Source organism: Epinephelus fuscoguttatus, linkage group LG12 (assembly GCF_011397635.1).
Source record: "Epinephelus fuscoguttatus linkage group LG12, E.fuscoguttatus.final_Chr_v1".
Lineage (NCBI taxonomy): Eukaryota > Metazoa > Chordata > Actinopteri > Perciformes > Serranidae > Epinephelus > Epinephelus fuscoguttatus.
Window position 1 is genome coordinate 5,583,204 of NC_064763.1, and position 15,714 is coordinate 5,598,917.

A 15,714-nucleotide genomic window follows, 5' to 3' on the forward strand; every position below is an offset into this window, starting at 1 on the left:
CCTTTTCCTCCTCCCTTGTTAGCATGCGGGCCAGATTTTTTTCTCTGAATCTCTCCACTGGCTTGTCCCTGCCAAAAAAATCCCATCAAAATGCTGTTTCATCTCCTCTATTCCTCAGTTTCTAAAGGCATGGTGCATTTCCAACTAAAGCAAAAATTTTCCTTTAAAATCCACTCCAGAATGTGTGTTTTTGCTGACAGGTTTTTCTCTTTTAAAAGGGCATGATCTGTTTTTATGAGCCTGTCAATCAGGCGTGAACGGCTTCACATGATAATTTATTCAGCTTTATGAAGAGTGGGGAGCCACTCAAGCTGAATTAAGTATTGTCAAACAGTTTGAATATTTCATGAATAGCTGGGATAATTTGAAGGGACGTGGTGCATTTCTATCTATGCCATTTACATCATAGTGTCCATGAGAGACGCTTACATTGGCTTTTTTAACAGAGTTGCAGGGCTTCGGGATGCATCTCTGCACACTCCCGATAGGATATGTGCCAGTTTCAATTAAAGAGAGGACTCATGCACGGCAAGTTCATAACATCTGCATCGGGGAATTTAAGATATCAATCCAAAAATATAGCAGCTAGCGTCAATGTCGAGGTTCAAGCCAGCATGGAATTTTAAAACTTGAAAGCTGGGTAGGATAAAGACCTTTGACAATTAAGGATGTCTGCATTAAAGATTTCCAATAGGTTTTATGACGATCGGACAGATGCTCATCATTACGAACAAATCTCTACCAGACTGTACTCTTCTTTGGAAACACTGTTGTTTCCTATTGGTCAGTTACAGAAAGATTTTGGGGACATGCATCAATGGCTTAGTGAAAAAAATCCACCAAGTTTGGGGATGTTTGAACAAACTGTCATTGATTTATGGCCAAATTATGCCAGTGTACTTGTTTTGAACAGGTGACAACCCTGTTGACTGATTTCAAAATAATTCTACACATGTGGTTCAACATTAGAAATGAACATACCCTGCACGTTTTGTAACGATTGGACACAATTTCTGATTTATAGTATAGATTTATAGAGTCATAGCAGATTTGTGTTATGTCATAACCATTTTTTGCACATGTACTGCCCCAGTAGTCGATTTGAATGACACTTTCATGTTATTTTGCTAGTACTTATATAGGCAACTCTTGCCAGTTTTGTGAGGATTGACTCAATGGTTATGGAGTTAGGACTATTTATGTGCTGAGCTACGCCCCTCTAAATTCATTGGACAGTATCATCAAAATGTGAGATATCAACAAGCTTTTCATAACTTTAGACAGGACTTGTCAAATGATAATACACAGAAAATTTGGTACAAATCAGATCTACATTTGTGGCGCCCCCTAGTGGTCGATTTAAATGACACTCTAAGGGTATGTTGCTGAGACCTCTTTAGACATTTCCTGCAAATTTTGTGTTGCTTGGCTCAACAGTTATGGAGTTAGTTCCATTTATGTGCTGAGCCACACCCCCTCTAAAGTTCATTGGACAACATCTTCAAAACACAGTGAGATATTAAAAAGCTTTGGACAGCATTTGATCAGCTTGGTCCAATGGACGTGTATATTCAGTCTAACGTATGGTGTTAGGGTGTGAGGGCCTTAATAGCAGCGCTCCCATCAGGTCAACTGGCATTATATTTGTTTAGCAGCATTTGCACACAACATCCAATCATTGGTGAAAATTTTATGTGTCTCTGATGTACCATCTCACAGGAATTTGTGAAAACATTTCTTAAAAAGAAAAATAATAAATCAGCACACAACAATAGAGTTTCAGCACTTTGGACTTGAACCCCCAATAATCTTCAGTTATTTTCTTTTATCATAAAACAATAAATTTTTGGAATGAAATCCTCCACCAGCAAAAAATAAGCCAATAAATACACAGCTTCATTAAGTTGATAGATTTGACAGGGACTGGACATGGAAAAACCATTCACCTTGACTGTACTCCATCTGACATATCTTTCCTCCTCAGAGGTCAGGGGCATTCACTGTTGATCATCAGTTCCCATTAAGAGACTAAAGAGAGGGAGAAATAAATCTTAAACACATCTTTTTGATAATGTGATATTATTGATCCATGCCAGGAAATTGTTTTTTTTTCTCCTCACTGCAGGAGGTCAGAAGTCGGGGTCAGCTGCTCAACAGTACCCTGCAGTAGGAAACAAATCATTGTATTGCCCAAGGACACTTCAGCAGGGTGGATGCTTGCAGCGCTAACCTGGGCTCTCTATTTGAAGGATGTCTCTCTTACCTACATTCTGCCCTATATGGGGTCTTTTCACTTTCCCGGAGGAAAACCCAAGAGCCAGGGAGCCATAGTGTTACTTTAATTCCCAGAGAATTACAGAGTCCATACTCTGCTGAGTTTGGTCTACAAGTTGTCAGGGGTCGGGGGAGTCATGTGTATCCCATCAGGAATTGCAGAGATGAAACACATAGATGAAAAATTGGCAGAAAAACACACACACACACACACATACACATACACATACATACACACACACAGGGCCAACATAGCATGCCAGGGGAGGTTTGCGGTGGATTAACCTCAAGGTTGTTGGGTGGGTGAGCACAGCCGGAGCAGCAGCACCAGCTCAGAATTGGGATGGGAACCTGCTGCTGAGCCACACATAGGTGAACACTCTCCATGCCAGGAGATTTGAAGGATTTACACGCAAATGTGGAGAAGTTTGTCTGTGTGAGTGTTGGTGTGTGTATGAATTTACACAAGTTTGTGTTTACAGTAGACTGGCTTTATCCGTGTCTGTGCACACGTGTGGGTCATATTCTGTAGTAGCAGGTTAATGGGAGGGGTTGGGTAGAGGTAGGGGTTTTGATGCGAGAAGATTTTGCCTGCAAGTAGTATTTTAATACTGCCACCATCTTGACTTGAAATATGGCTATTTCAATCAAATGGGCTTGGCATGCCTCAGGCCTGTTCTGCTCTGTTTGAGTGTGTGCATGCGTGTGTGTCAGTGTGCGTGCATGTGTGATGGGGGAAGGAAAAAAGAGGGGTGAAGATCCAGCAGGATGGATGGGAGGTTAGCAAAGGCCTTTAAAAGCTTTCTAGACACACACACATACAGTGTGAGGCTCATTACTGGAAAAGTCATGTACTCCTCATTGATCATTAATCATTTCAGAAGTACCAATAATATTTCATCTGTAACTATCTTTTATTGTATCTTTGTCTGGATGGAACTACCTGGATGAACCAGATGATCCTACATGCATTAATTTAAAATATTTGGGTGCAGCTCAGTATCCATAGGAATTCTGGTTTTATTGGATGATTCTCCAGGGCATGATAGACATCTAGTGCCACACATTGAGCCAGTTCAGACAGTAATGTGCCCTTTAGATGGGTTTATGCTTAAAACAAAGGGTTAACAGGAATCCAGCCATAGTTATACACGATCAGCCAAAACATTAAAACCACTGACTGGTGAAGTGAATAAGTTTGATAATCTTGTTACAATGCATTGTTCAATTGGGAACCCCCTCCTGGAAATGGCACTCCCAATTACTAAATATGAGACTACTCTGTGCAGTTGCTGTTGTTGTTTTCTTTACTGTGATAGATAGTGGTGACCACAGTGAGCAGAGGGTTTTAAGTACATGTGTGTTACTGAAAAGAAGAAGATAGCTGAGCCTTTTGTCAACTTCCTTTGTGTTGTTTTCATGTGGTTTTGTGTAGTGCACATTTTTGAGGAGGCGTAGGTCAGTGATGGAGCAGCTTACAGCGTAGCTATATGTGTAGGCTTTGTAGCTACTCTGTATTCTCTTAATGCAACACCATAAATCTGGTGGAGAGCTTGGTGCTGTGGAAGGACATGTTTTATGGCAGTTGTGATGTTGAATATTGACTCGTAGGGTCGCTTACATGGGATATACTGTGAGCTGCGGCTGTAGTTTTGCATGATATTACTGATTGTAGTTTTAGGGAAAGGGGAATGCTTACATTGAAACTTTTGTGTATCTGGTGCATGAACAGAGACGTGTACATTTGACGATTACACATGACACCTGCGTGATTAATGACTCCAGCTGAGTTAGTTAGAAAAGTTCAGATGTGGACATCCCTCACCAAGAATAAAACACTCATCTGAATCCATTGGTCCTGGTTTTCTCTTCCTGGTTTGGGGCAGCACAGTGACATCTGCGTTTATAACATACCTTGTGAGACTCCCTAGCTCCCATTCATTTTTGCAGGACTTACATAATATTAACCACGTGTACAGTGTAGCTTGCACTCCCATGTAAAGCATGAGCCAGCTTAAACATATAATCTTACTGTCACATGATTGTGGCTCCGTGCTAACAGGGTGCCCATAAATTGGCCTGATCATCCTCAACCTCTGGTCTGCAGCATGTTGTGGGCCATGTGGTTCATTATAACACACACACACACACACACACACACACCCATTATGTGTGTGGCTGATAATGAGGGCCTCCTGTGCTGTCCCACTGCTACATGTGGGGCCCACAGTCATATTGGCTGCAGACGACACCACTGCCAACTATTAGCGTCCCTTCCCGCTCCTCATCCACCCTTACCCAGCCCCCCTGTCAACACGTCTAGTGGGTGATAAGACAGTGTGGAGGGGCCCAGCCCGGCATTTACGAGCTCTTAAAAAGCCATGAAACGTCGCACCTTGACAGATAATCTCATCTATTTTCTTCTCAGCAGTGCTGGGGGCTGGGTGGGTGATGGTGGTTTCTCGTATTTTATCTCCTAATTCCATTTTGGGCAGTATTTTACATAATACAGTGATGGTGATAACACATAAAGCATCATACACCGTATCAGACCATATTAATTTAATGTAATTTTCTTGGGTTCGCCTGATGATTATGTTGTAAGAGGTTTATTTAATAGGTTTATAATCTGCCTGTAATGCATCACGGTGAGTTGTGGATTTCATTTCAGTGTTATCTGAGTGCCGTGGCTAATAATTGGTTTTCCTGAGGTTTGCCATGAGAAATGCCAGGACTTCCATGTATTGGTAATTTGTACTGCAGAGATCTTCTGTCAACTTCTGGTCAGGATTAATTTGGTAAACCCTCCAGTGCTTTATCAAACTGATGATTTGTTTTCATTTTCATGCCACATCCCCTCACTAATCACACATATACACACACACACACACACACACACACACACACACACACACACACAAAAAGAACTTCTGAACATTCACCTCAACTTGTAGAGTCTCACTTTTTGTATTGATGTACGGAAATCATTTTTCATGCTCTTGTCATCATGAGTAGTGGGACCAGCTGCTCTCCAACCATCAGCCCGGGTTTGGTGGCAGCATGGGTGGGAGGGCTCTCGGTGAGGGTGCTGGGGATTGGGTGGGTGGGGTCGGTGCAGCTTTTGTGGCTGCTAAATGGACTCAGCTGACAGGACTAAGCAGCAGTGACGGTGGCCTAAATGGCTACGCCAGCAGACACGCCAAGGGACAAAAGAAAATGGAGGGAGCAAATTTGAGGGGGGAAAATGCATCAGACATTGATGAACAGGTTATGTGTGTGTGTGCGTGTGTGTGTGTGTGTGCGCGCGTGCTTGAAGAGTAGGCAGGCGGTAACACATGGGCCGAGAAGGTGACCTTCTGGACTCATGGAAGGAGTAATTGAAATGCCCTGTCGCTGTGATTCCCATTCATTTAGCTTTAGTGCTGGCTCAATTTTGCTGCTGGCTATATGAGCATTTCCAGAGAGCTAAACTATGTTATGTCATTTACTCAAGGCCATAAAATACCCTCAGGCCCAAAGAGCCAAATGACAGCACCATGAGAAAAATGGAATAACACTTCAAACTAAGTTGTTTTTTAAAAGAGGGGACATTTCAGGTCAGCTGTCAGAAAGTGTTGATAGAGAAATGGTAAAGGCTTCTTGACAGTGTGTGTGTGTGTGTGTGTGTGTGTGTGTGTGTGTGTGTGTGTGTGTGTGTGTGTGTGTGTGTGTGTGTGTGTGTGTGTGTGTGTCTGCACTGCAGGGGAGTTACAATCTCCAGTCAGCCTGTATATTGGACTGAGCTGGTAATATTGGATGCAGACAGTGTTTCGCTGTACTTGCTGCTGCAGCTGCCGTGCAGCATATCTGTGCGAGTGTCTGTGTTTGTATTGGGTGGGGTGGGGAGGCGGTGGGTGCTTAGAGGCAGCATGGACATCTGTCTCCAACTGTGAGACCCCTGCCTCCCCTCCATCGTCTCCAGACCCTCCCATCACCACACACACACACACACACTTCAACACACACACACACACACACACACACACACACACACACACACACACACACACACACACACACACACACATACACAATATCCTGTGTGGGCCGTTCCATCATGGTGTAATAGTTGATAGGGATCAGAGGGGGTCCACTCTGGATAATGAGAGTGGCTGATAGAAGGTGGCTTCTGATGGGGGCCCCTGTTGGGCCCAAGGGCCTGGACAGATATTGCCTTGGGGACCAGGCTACACCTATAGAGAGAACAGAAAAGACATTTATGTGTGCGTCTAAGCGGTCTTGATAAAGGGATAAGAATGATGTATGTACTTGGGTGAAGAACAAAAACGTGTGTGTATTTGCGTGTGCTCACACCAAAGCAGATTGCTTCATGTCGGGACAAGCAGTAAGCTGACGGATGACCAGCTCAATCCCCCACAACAGAGCCTGAACCTGAGGACGCTTTTCTTGATTCCGTCTGTCCATCCCTCACTCTGCTCTGCCTGCCAAGGGACTATCCGTCATTCTCTCTCCTCCATCTGAATATTTATTCTTGAGGGGGTGCTGTCTCACACACACACACACACACACACACACACACACACACACACACTTGCAGTCCCTGGAACATTAACGACAGCGATAAAGCCATTTAATTAAAAGTAAGCCTGAGCTCGCCCCAAAGGTGTTTTTTATGTCCAATTAAATGCTCAAATGATGCCCTGATATACAGCAGGGTCGTGATACTTCGCACATGTGGTAAATCACAGAAGTCTAACGGTCACATATGACTTCCATATAATAACACACATTGTTTGGCCAAGAATAGATTAGTCTCTCTGGTGGTTTTTGATTTTTGTAATGATTAAGCGTAATTTGCAATTCGCATATCCATCAATGTACACAAGCATATAAATGCTACATGCAGACGGGTGTCATTGTTTATGTGTGACTAATGTGTTTGTCATTGTGAAAGCCTGACAATCAATCTATCACAGACAGTGAAACAAAAAGCCTCACACATCTGATTTTGATGATTGTCGATACTTAGATGCGGTTGTGCTTAGAAGTGGATGATGAAATCGTGACCGCATACGTTAACGTAGATCTGTGCGTGATGTGAAATAGTTTTCAAAAAAATTGAATCAAGAAACAGTGAGGGCTGCAACAGTTCTTTTCCCAAAGAATTGTTTTGTCTATAAAGGTGAAAAATCCTTGATGAAAAAGATTAATAAAAACTATTTGTACAGCATGTTTTATTTGACCAGCAGTTGTAAACGTATGTGGTGAAGTATCATACAACAATGAAAAGCATCGAATCCTCTCATTTGAGAAGCTGGAACCAGAGAATGTTTGGGATTTTTACTTGAAAAATGACCACAAACAATTATCGAAATAGTTGATTAATCTTCTTTCGATTGACTAATCAATTCATTGACTCATTGATTGTTGCAGCTCTCAAAACAATTAAAGAAGTATTTCACTCCTGGAAGGATTGTCTGTGTAAAACTGGGCTGTCCATGCAGTACTAAGATGCAAATATTTTTTTAAATTGGTGGTACATGACCAGATAAAACAGAGAAAAAATGACCGTGGCATCTGCTTTGCTCAAGAGGTAGAAAACCTACAAATACCAGAATGCACAGGTAAAATCAGTACTGGCAGACAGATATTGTGTTGTAGCATATATTGCCACATGTCTGACTCCAGTTACAATCAGAGCAGGGGAAGCATGTATGTTATACATTTTCAGGGTTTCAGTTCCAATCAGACATCTCTGTCTCAAATATATGCACCCATGGTCCTTATCTCTCACCCTGTGTGTGTTACTGTGTGTCTGTGCTCTGATTAAAGCACACCGTTCTGGCCCAGTGGTGGGGATTACTCTGGCTTTGTTGAAGGGGTTTAAAGAAAAGGTCAAAGTGCACCCACTTAATATGGGCCCCAAAGGGCCTTATGGGTAATTGCCAGTGCCTAATAAACTTCTAGACACCCTCTTTTTTGCTCAGATCTGGAGAGAGTGGAGGGCAGAGTGGGAAAGATCAGGGGCCCCTGGAGCCATGATCTCAGAATGGTGTGTGTCAGGTCATTGCAGCAGTCCTTTAACCCTGCGGCATGGTAATTCAGACCTGGGGTGCAACATATTGCCCTATTTCCCTCCTCACTCTGCATGATGGGACAGGTTACTGAACAATTTAGCCAGGGCTCTGTAATCTGCTGTGAATAGTGATTGGGAGAACTGTCAGCAGTAGGTACAGATAAGGTCAGGGGTGTGGTTTGGCATATCATTCCAGGATTGGAAGGGCCAATGGGATTTAGAGTGCCCCAAATGGTCTGTGGATAGTAATTGGCCATCAGGATATGGGTCTGACTAAAGCCATAAGTGGCAATTTGATCTCTCGAAGAGACACAGATAAAAAAGACAGCAACATAGTGGTTCAGAAGCCCGCAGTGGATTGTGTAGACCTGTATTTTATCAGGGCAAAGGCAAGCACAGGCACCGTTAGCTAATGAGGAAATGAAAAATAACCTCCTTTAACACTGACATGACCTTGATTACAAACAAAACAGGCTGATTTATCTCTTCAGATACACACCCACACTCACACTCATTCAGAGAGGACGCCGCGCTATCTTGACATGAAGAGAAATTAGCCATCGCTGTGTACAGCCTGACATTGAGACACAATGCATTTTCCAGACAAACCCAGGTATTTCAGATAAAGAAACGTCAGAATTCTGAGAGCATAAGAGGGTTTATATGGATGGATGGATGGACATATAGATATATGGATGTTGTTGATAATGGTAATGTCCTGTGCTGTCATTAGGGGAGGTGTATCATTCATAAGATGAGGTGGTGTCTCCCCTGTTGGCCTGGGACATTACCAGACATCTGCTCTGTTTCTCACAAATTTGCACATACATGCACTCACTTTTGTGTGCGTACACACCCATGTATCGAGGCAGACATGCACAATAGAGATCTATCTATAACAATAAATGCTTCCAAAATGCCCGGAGGAGACATTTAATGACAAACAATAACATGTGCAAGTCACTGCATTACATGAACATAAATCTTGTGGATGGGCTGAGGTAAATATTTGTTTTAAGCCACTGGCACCAGTGGAAGATGACTCAGAGCATCCAAAAATGTTAAACTTTAATTTCCCACTGCAATAACATACCATATATTCCACTCTGTTTGCTTATGTGGTCCTCGAGGCTTCATATATCGGTGAATATGTCTAAGAGAGCTTTGAAAACTATGCCCTATTCTATTTATTCTCAAGGTAAATGCAAACAGAACACTTTTATATGCTACTGAAGACACATTTCAGAAGGACCACCCTTTGGACCAGATACATGGCAAATAAATCAGGTTTTACAGGGAATTACAGAGGGACTGATCTTTTTTTCTCAGGGCTGAATGGGGTTTAAATGAGTAATAGAACATTTGCTTTAACAAGATGTACTCGTACTTAATTTACAGTACACATATTGCTCACGTTAAAATGAAATAACTTGTGTTTAATTCACCTAACAATAAGCACAGAACTTACTTGCATATAGTGTAAGGATGATACAAATTCAATATGAGTGCAGTAAGAGTGATACTGTTGAATGCAGCTTGCTCCAACTTGTTCTTATTGGACTTTCTCAAAGATTCCCCAGTGAGGGCCAAGTCTCAGATTAAATGTTAATGGAATAGCCTCATGACTGAACCATAACCTTGTCAGTGCAGCTTGTAATTTGTTCTTAAACATGATTAATACTTATGCCTTGAGTCATGCCGCATCTATGGCGTAGGCTCTGCATACACGTGTGCCATTGCTGCCTATGCTGTAGCCTGACTTGCACCTGTAACTAATGTAGCTACATGTCGTGGCAATGCAGACCTTTTACTTTTGTAAGATGAAAACAATTTCCCTCAGTGGAAATGAAGCTTTTATTTACTTTTATTTTACCAATAAGAAACAATAAATTGTGAAGACAATAAAGTCCCCACAAAATAGCATTTTAAGACTTGTGTGTGATTTATCCTGACTTCGTAAGAGTAGAGGAAAACTCACTAGCCACTAGGCTAATTAATGCAATGTAAAATGTCTCATGCTCATGCTAATAATGTTAGCATGTTGTATATGTGGGGAAAATGTGTCAAGCATAAAACAGTTGTTTTGTTACTGAACCTTGTTAAAGGAGCAATAAGCGAAATCGTTTCACCGCTAGGTTTGCTGTTGTGCACTGCCTGTAGACCAAAACAAAGTGTGTCATGAGCCACTCCTCCCTCTACCTCTGCTCTCTCTGTCTGGGTTAATGTCCGGAGCTTGAGCAGCAGAGGAGAGGAGGAACGTTAGTGTTAGCTCCCGGTGTTAGCACTAGCCAGGATCCAAGTCGGCTAGAGCCCACCAGGCTGCCCGCCTGGCTCACGAGCTGCCTGCTAGGCTAAAACATCGCTCTCACTCACGGAGAAGAGTAGGAACGTTAGCGTTAGCTCCCGTTGTTAGCACTAGCCGGGTCGGCTAGTGCTAACAACGATGGATGGATTCACATGAACGTACATGAACACGCAGCCGGACCGGCTTGTAAACAGTGGGCTGGAGATCAACACAGAGAGAGGCTGTGTGAGGTCATGCTATACTCCAGATGAAATTACACCTCTAGTTCTTCACATAGCAATTTTTTAATTCCTTCAATCTAGAAATGATGAATTTCGCTTATTGCTCCTTTAATAACAATAAAGACGAATTTTGTAACGTTACCATTGTTAAATGTTGTTGTTGTTCCTGACTCCGTATTCGTAGAGGAATATTCTTCTAGCTACTAGGCAAATTTATGCAATGTAAAACGATGTAGGGACATGCTAATAATGTTAGCGTGTTTTATATGTGGGGAAAATGCGGTGTAAGACAGTTTTATTTTTGGTGAACATTGTGAGTTGTAATGAAGCCAAATTTTGTATTGTACCTTTGTTAAAGGTTGCTGTTGTTCCTGACTTTGCATGAGTAGAGGAAAACTCTGCTAGGCTAATTTAGGCAATGTAAAATGTCATATGCATATGCTAGTAATGCCAACATTTTGTATTTGTGGGGAAAACGTGTCTGGCAGAAGACAAGTGTTTTTTCTGTGAACCTTGTGAGTTATAATGGAGTTAAATTTTGTACTTGTGTTTGAAATTGTCGCTGCCAAGCCATGTTTAATTTGTGTTTTAGGTGTGTTTTAAATCAACCAAACTTTATAGCACTTTAAAAAAAAAAGCATTTGAGTGTGTAATTGCAGAGTGACACAGACAGACCACTGCACAAGTATATATCTTCACAATGATGTAGGCCACTTGCGTAGAGCTATAAACTATACTAAACTAAAAATCAGCCTTTATTTGTTCTTATTATCTTAGTGGTACTCTTTATTTTAGTGTAAACCAGGACATGACTTGCACTTTTTAAGGTGAAGCAACTGAGTTCTCTCTGCTAATCTTTATGACAGCCTCAACAGCCCTGCAGATCTTGAAACACTCAGGAGAAGTTTGAGTCAGGACATGAGCGGAATGTCATTATATTGATATAACTTATTGATATCCTCAATGAGATATATCAATATAATGTAAGAGAGTATGCAAATCCATCATGCTCTTCTCTTGCATCAATTAATCATCCAGCAACTCCTTGATGTCCAAATCTCATATCTTCCCTTCAAAGAGAACTTTGTGGATATTTGAGGGTAGAAATGTGATGCCCCCCAAGAGCAATTTTGAAAGAGCTGCTGCTCAACTTCGGACAGTTCTTAATAGATGCCTAGGAGAGATTGTGATGTGAAATGGTATTTTGGGGGGAGCTGCTTTTCAGATAGGTTATGGCGTCTTTCTGGAGGGTGTATTCCAGGTAGGAATGCCATAGAAACCATCTCATTGGTTTATCCCCTTTGGAAGTCCCTGGAGTGGCTAAGGCCAGACTGAGCCTGCAGGCCTGAATGGCTTTGGCCTCTTCCTGGTAGACTGGTGCTGTCAGTACATCATTCTAGATTACAAAACCATCCTCCACACGTGTAATATGAGACGTCACTGAGCCTTAGAGACTGAAATAAGAAAAGGTCCAATGCCTCCGGGTAACAGGCACAAGATGTTGACTACAGAGTGATGAATCTGGAGGTAAAGCTGGCAGGCTGACTGAAAGACAACGTCCAGTCTCTGGTTTATGAATAGTCTCCTGAAAAGCAAAATTATAACAATATTTTCTGGATAACATATTTTAAGTGGCCTCCTGCAATTGATATCATTGATTTATCTGTGGCCGTTGTTTGAATAGTAACTTGTTTTGTTTTCCACCTATCTTAATCTATTTATATGTGTGCATTTGCCAAGGGAGTGTGTGTGTGTGTGAGGGTCAGATGAATAATTCATCAACTTTGTGTGTAAGAGCCTTCATTATTGATGTGGTGTGATGCGGCACACATGACACAGAGTCGATGAAGACCATAGGGACACCATGTTAAATTCACAGTCCTACAGTATCAGTAGCAATGTCCTGTCACTCTCTGTGTTATTCAGCTCAGTCAAACACAGAGATTATCCTAATTTTTGATTTGCAGTCATGTTGTTTATTTTTCAATGCCAAATGTCAGTATAGAGTCAACAGGACTCCATGTATGCATAGTCAGAAAGTATCAACAACAGGCTGACTCTCAGCAGGTTGGCAGAACTCCATTTATCCAGCCGATCCAGATAAAACATAGGATCAATGAAGAAGTTCCAACACACTCTAACTAACCATGTCACTCTTCCTCTCTGTCCTTTCTCCAGTTCTGAGAGACGATTTCCGTCAGACGCCCAGTGATGTGGTGGTAGCAGCAGGCGAGCCGGCTGTTATGGAGTGCATCCCTCCCAGAGGCCATCCTGAGCCCACCATCTCTTGGAAGAGAAACAACATCCGGGTCAATGACCGAGATGAGAGGATCACTGTAAGTTTTTCTTTCCATTTAAGGAAAACATAATAAGACTTATTGAGACTATAATAATTAAGACTTATTAGACTTAATTATAATTAAGACTAAGACCTGTTAATTTGTGTGTCTGAAATTTTAGTTTGTCACTCATTCTCGAGAATTGGAAAAGATGAACCGTATTGACTATATAACCTTGTAATTGGCCAACCTGCCAGTGATTTGATTTCTTGGATGTTAGAGGTAGGATCTGATAGAGTTTACGTCTCACAGAGTACGCAAAAAGTTACATATTTATTAATTTCACAGCAGTTAATGCTAATTTCACAGCAGTTAATGCTAATCAAAATACTACTTTTTAAACCTTAATTCTTATTTGTTTGAAATTAAAAGGGGTACAGAGTTGACCTGTTATGGTTGAGACACACATGATAGCAATGTTATTAATCCATTAATTTATTTAATTTATCAAAAAATAGAAAGTTTACCAGTACATTACTGCCTTTTTGGAAGTGAGACGGGAGTTCCAAGTATATAGCCAACTCCTTTTATGCCTGATTAAATTATGTTTTTGTAGAAATCTGACGGAGATGACAATCTGAGGCACATCTTTAAAAAGCCAACATTTCCACAAACATACATTTCAGAACAAAGATGATCTGAGCTGTACATTTTTACAGCGATGTTATCACTGCATACTGTTAATTTTAGATTTGTACAGCTTTTAACTCATTTTTTAATTGAGGTTGTGAATTCTTGACTGGGACAAGGCTGTTTCTTGCACAGGGCAAGTTTGGAAGTAAAAAAAAAATGACAGCAGATCAAAATAATTTATAAATCATATTCATTTCATACATATAAATTCTTTGAAAATAATGTTTTCCCCTAGAAATGGAACAAGTGTGTTGATAATTTACATTTTTAAGGGTTTTTTGGTTGTCCCAATTCCCAAAGAATGGGTGTTTTACAGATAATTTGCTGCTTGCAAGCCATTAGGTTTGTGCATTGTGCATTGTGTGTGTTAGGGTGCACAAGCTAAACCACCTAATTTTTCAGGTGTTCTTCCAATTCTTTTTCCTTATCCACTGAGCAATCAATAATTTGGAGTTTTGATTATTGATGAGAAGCCCCTGATTAAGAATCAATCAGGTCAATAAAAAACAGCATTGCTATTGAACTGCATTGATTCTTGTTTAATTGAATCTTACAAGAGTGTTCATCAGTAGAATACCTTCTTGAAATAATCTGCCACACAAACTGCAGAATACAATAAAGCCAGACATGTAAACCTGCTATTTGTGATGCATTTGTGTGCGCACTATATGCCAGCATCAATCAATGCATCACGTATTGCAAACTGAGCCATGGAAGATGTGTCTATGGAAATTGGCCCGGAGCTAGACCCATTGTCAAACAGCGTAAGAACCAGCAGAGGAGCCATCTGTCATGACACACACTGAACATGACGGCACGGCCTCTCTCTAGACTAACATGCTTCAATATCCTGTTTCCAACCTCTCTCCATTTGTCTTCTTTCTCCCCCCTCCTCCATCACCACCACTTCTCCTCCTCCTCGTCTTCTTCGCTGTCCTCCTCTGCTTACCTTTTCATCCATTTCCTTCCTTGCCTCTCTACTTTCCCTCTCCTGATCCTTTTGTTTCAGATCCGAGGAGGCAAGTTGATGATTTCCAACACCAGGAAAAGTGATGCTGGCATGTATGTGTGTGTTGGAACCAACATGGTTGGAGAGAAAGACAGTGATCCTGCTGAACTGGTGGTGTTTGGTGAGTCATTATTAAAACATCTCATTAAATTATGGGCAATGTGCAAGTACTGCATGGGAAATGAAACATATGGGAATTATAGCAAACAAAAGCGTGATTAGTTTTTTAAATAGATGCAAACAGATGCAAATATCTATATCTTCAAAATTGTTGAGGTTCTATAGTGAAGTTGGATATAGTTGGATAAAAGATTACAGTGTAAATAGTCTAAATTAGAGTTAATGGTTCATCTGTTTAATTTTGTAAATTAATTTGACTTAGATAAATGCCCTTTGTTATAACTTAGCAAAGGACATTTATTAATCTTGTAAAGTAAATTACTCCAATGATAAATTTGTAATGGTTCTTAAAGTAAGCTTCACAAGACACAAGTATGGTCTTTTTTCGCCTTTCTCTGGATTTATTTTCTCTTGGGCTGCACTTTGTTTCCTCAGCTGATGTTGTTGGAGCAGAAGATGAATGTCTCCCTCCCAGCTGCCCTTTGCTTTGCTCTCTTGACCTCTCTGCCGCTTTCCTTCTCTCTGATTCTCTGCTTTGCTCTCAGCAGAGCAGCAGCATAAGCGTTCTCAAAGTGTGTATTGATCCCAGGAAACAGATAGAAGATTGATATTTTCTTTTTAGTCCCACCAGACCTCCTCCGCACCACCACCCAGATGCTGCTCCTTTTGCACACTGTGGTGCAACAGTAAACCATAACCAAATTATCAATTTATGTTGCCTTCAAAGTGCATGGCCT

The 15,714-nt window shown here is 41.3% G+C and overlaps 1 protein-coding gene across 2 annotated transcripts in view; it reads left to right on the top strand.

Moving 5' to 3' along the window:
• The window catches only part of robo3 (roundabout, axon guidance receptor, homolog 3 (Drosophila)), a 120,266-nt gene that overhangs the window by 40,845 nt on the left and 63,707 nt on the right, over positions 1–15,714 (top strand). For both annotated transcript variants that reach the window (XM_049591472.1, XM_049591473.1), the window contains exons 3-4: positions 13,055–13,212; positions 14,858–14,978. In XM_049591472.1, coding sequence (XP_049447429.1) covers positions 13,055–13,212; positions 14,858–14,978 — 279 coding nt within the window. The remainder of the gene's footprint in view (positions 1–13,054; positions 13,213–14,857; positions 14,979–15,714) is intronic.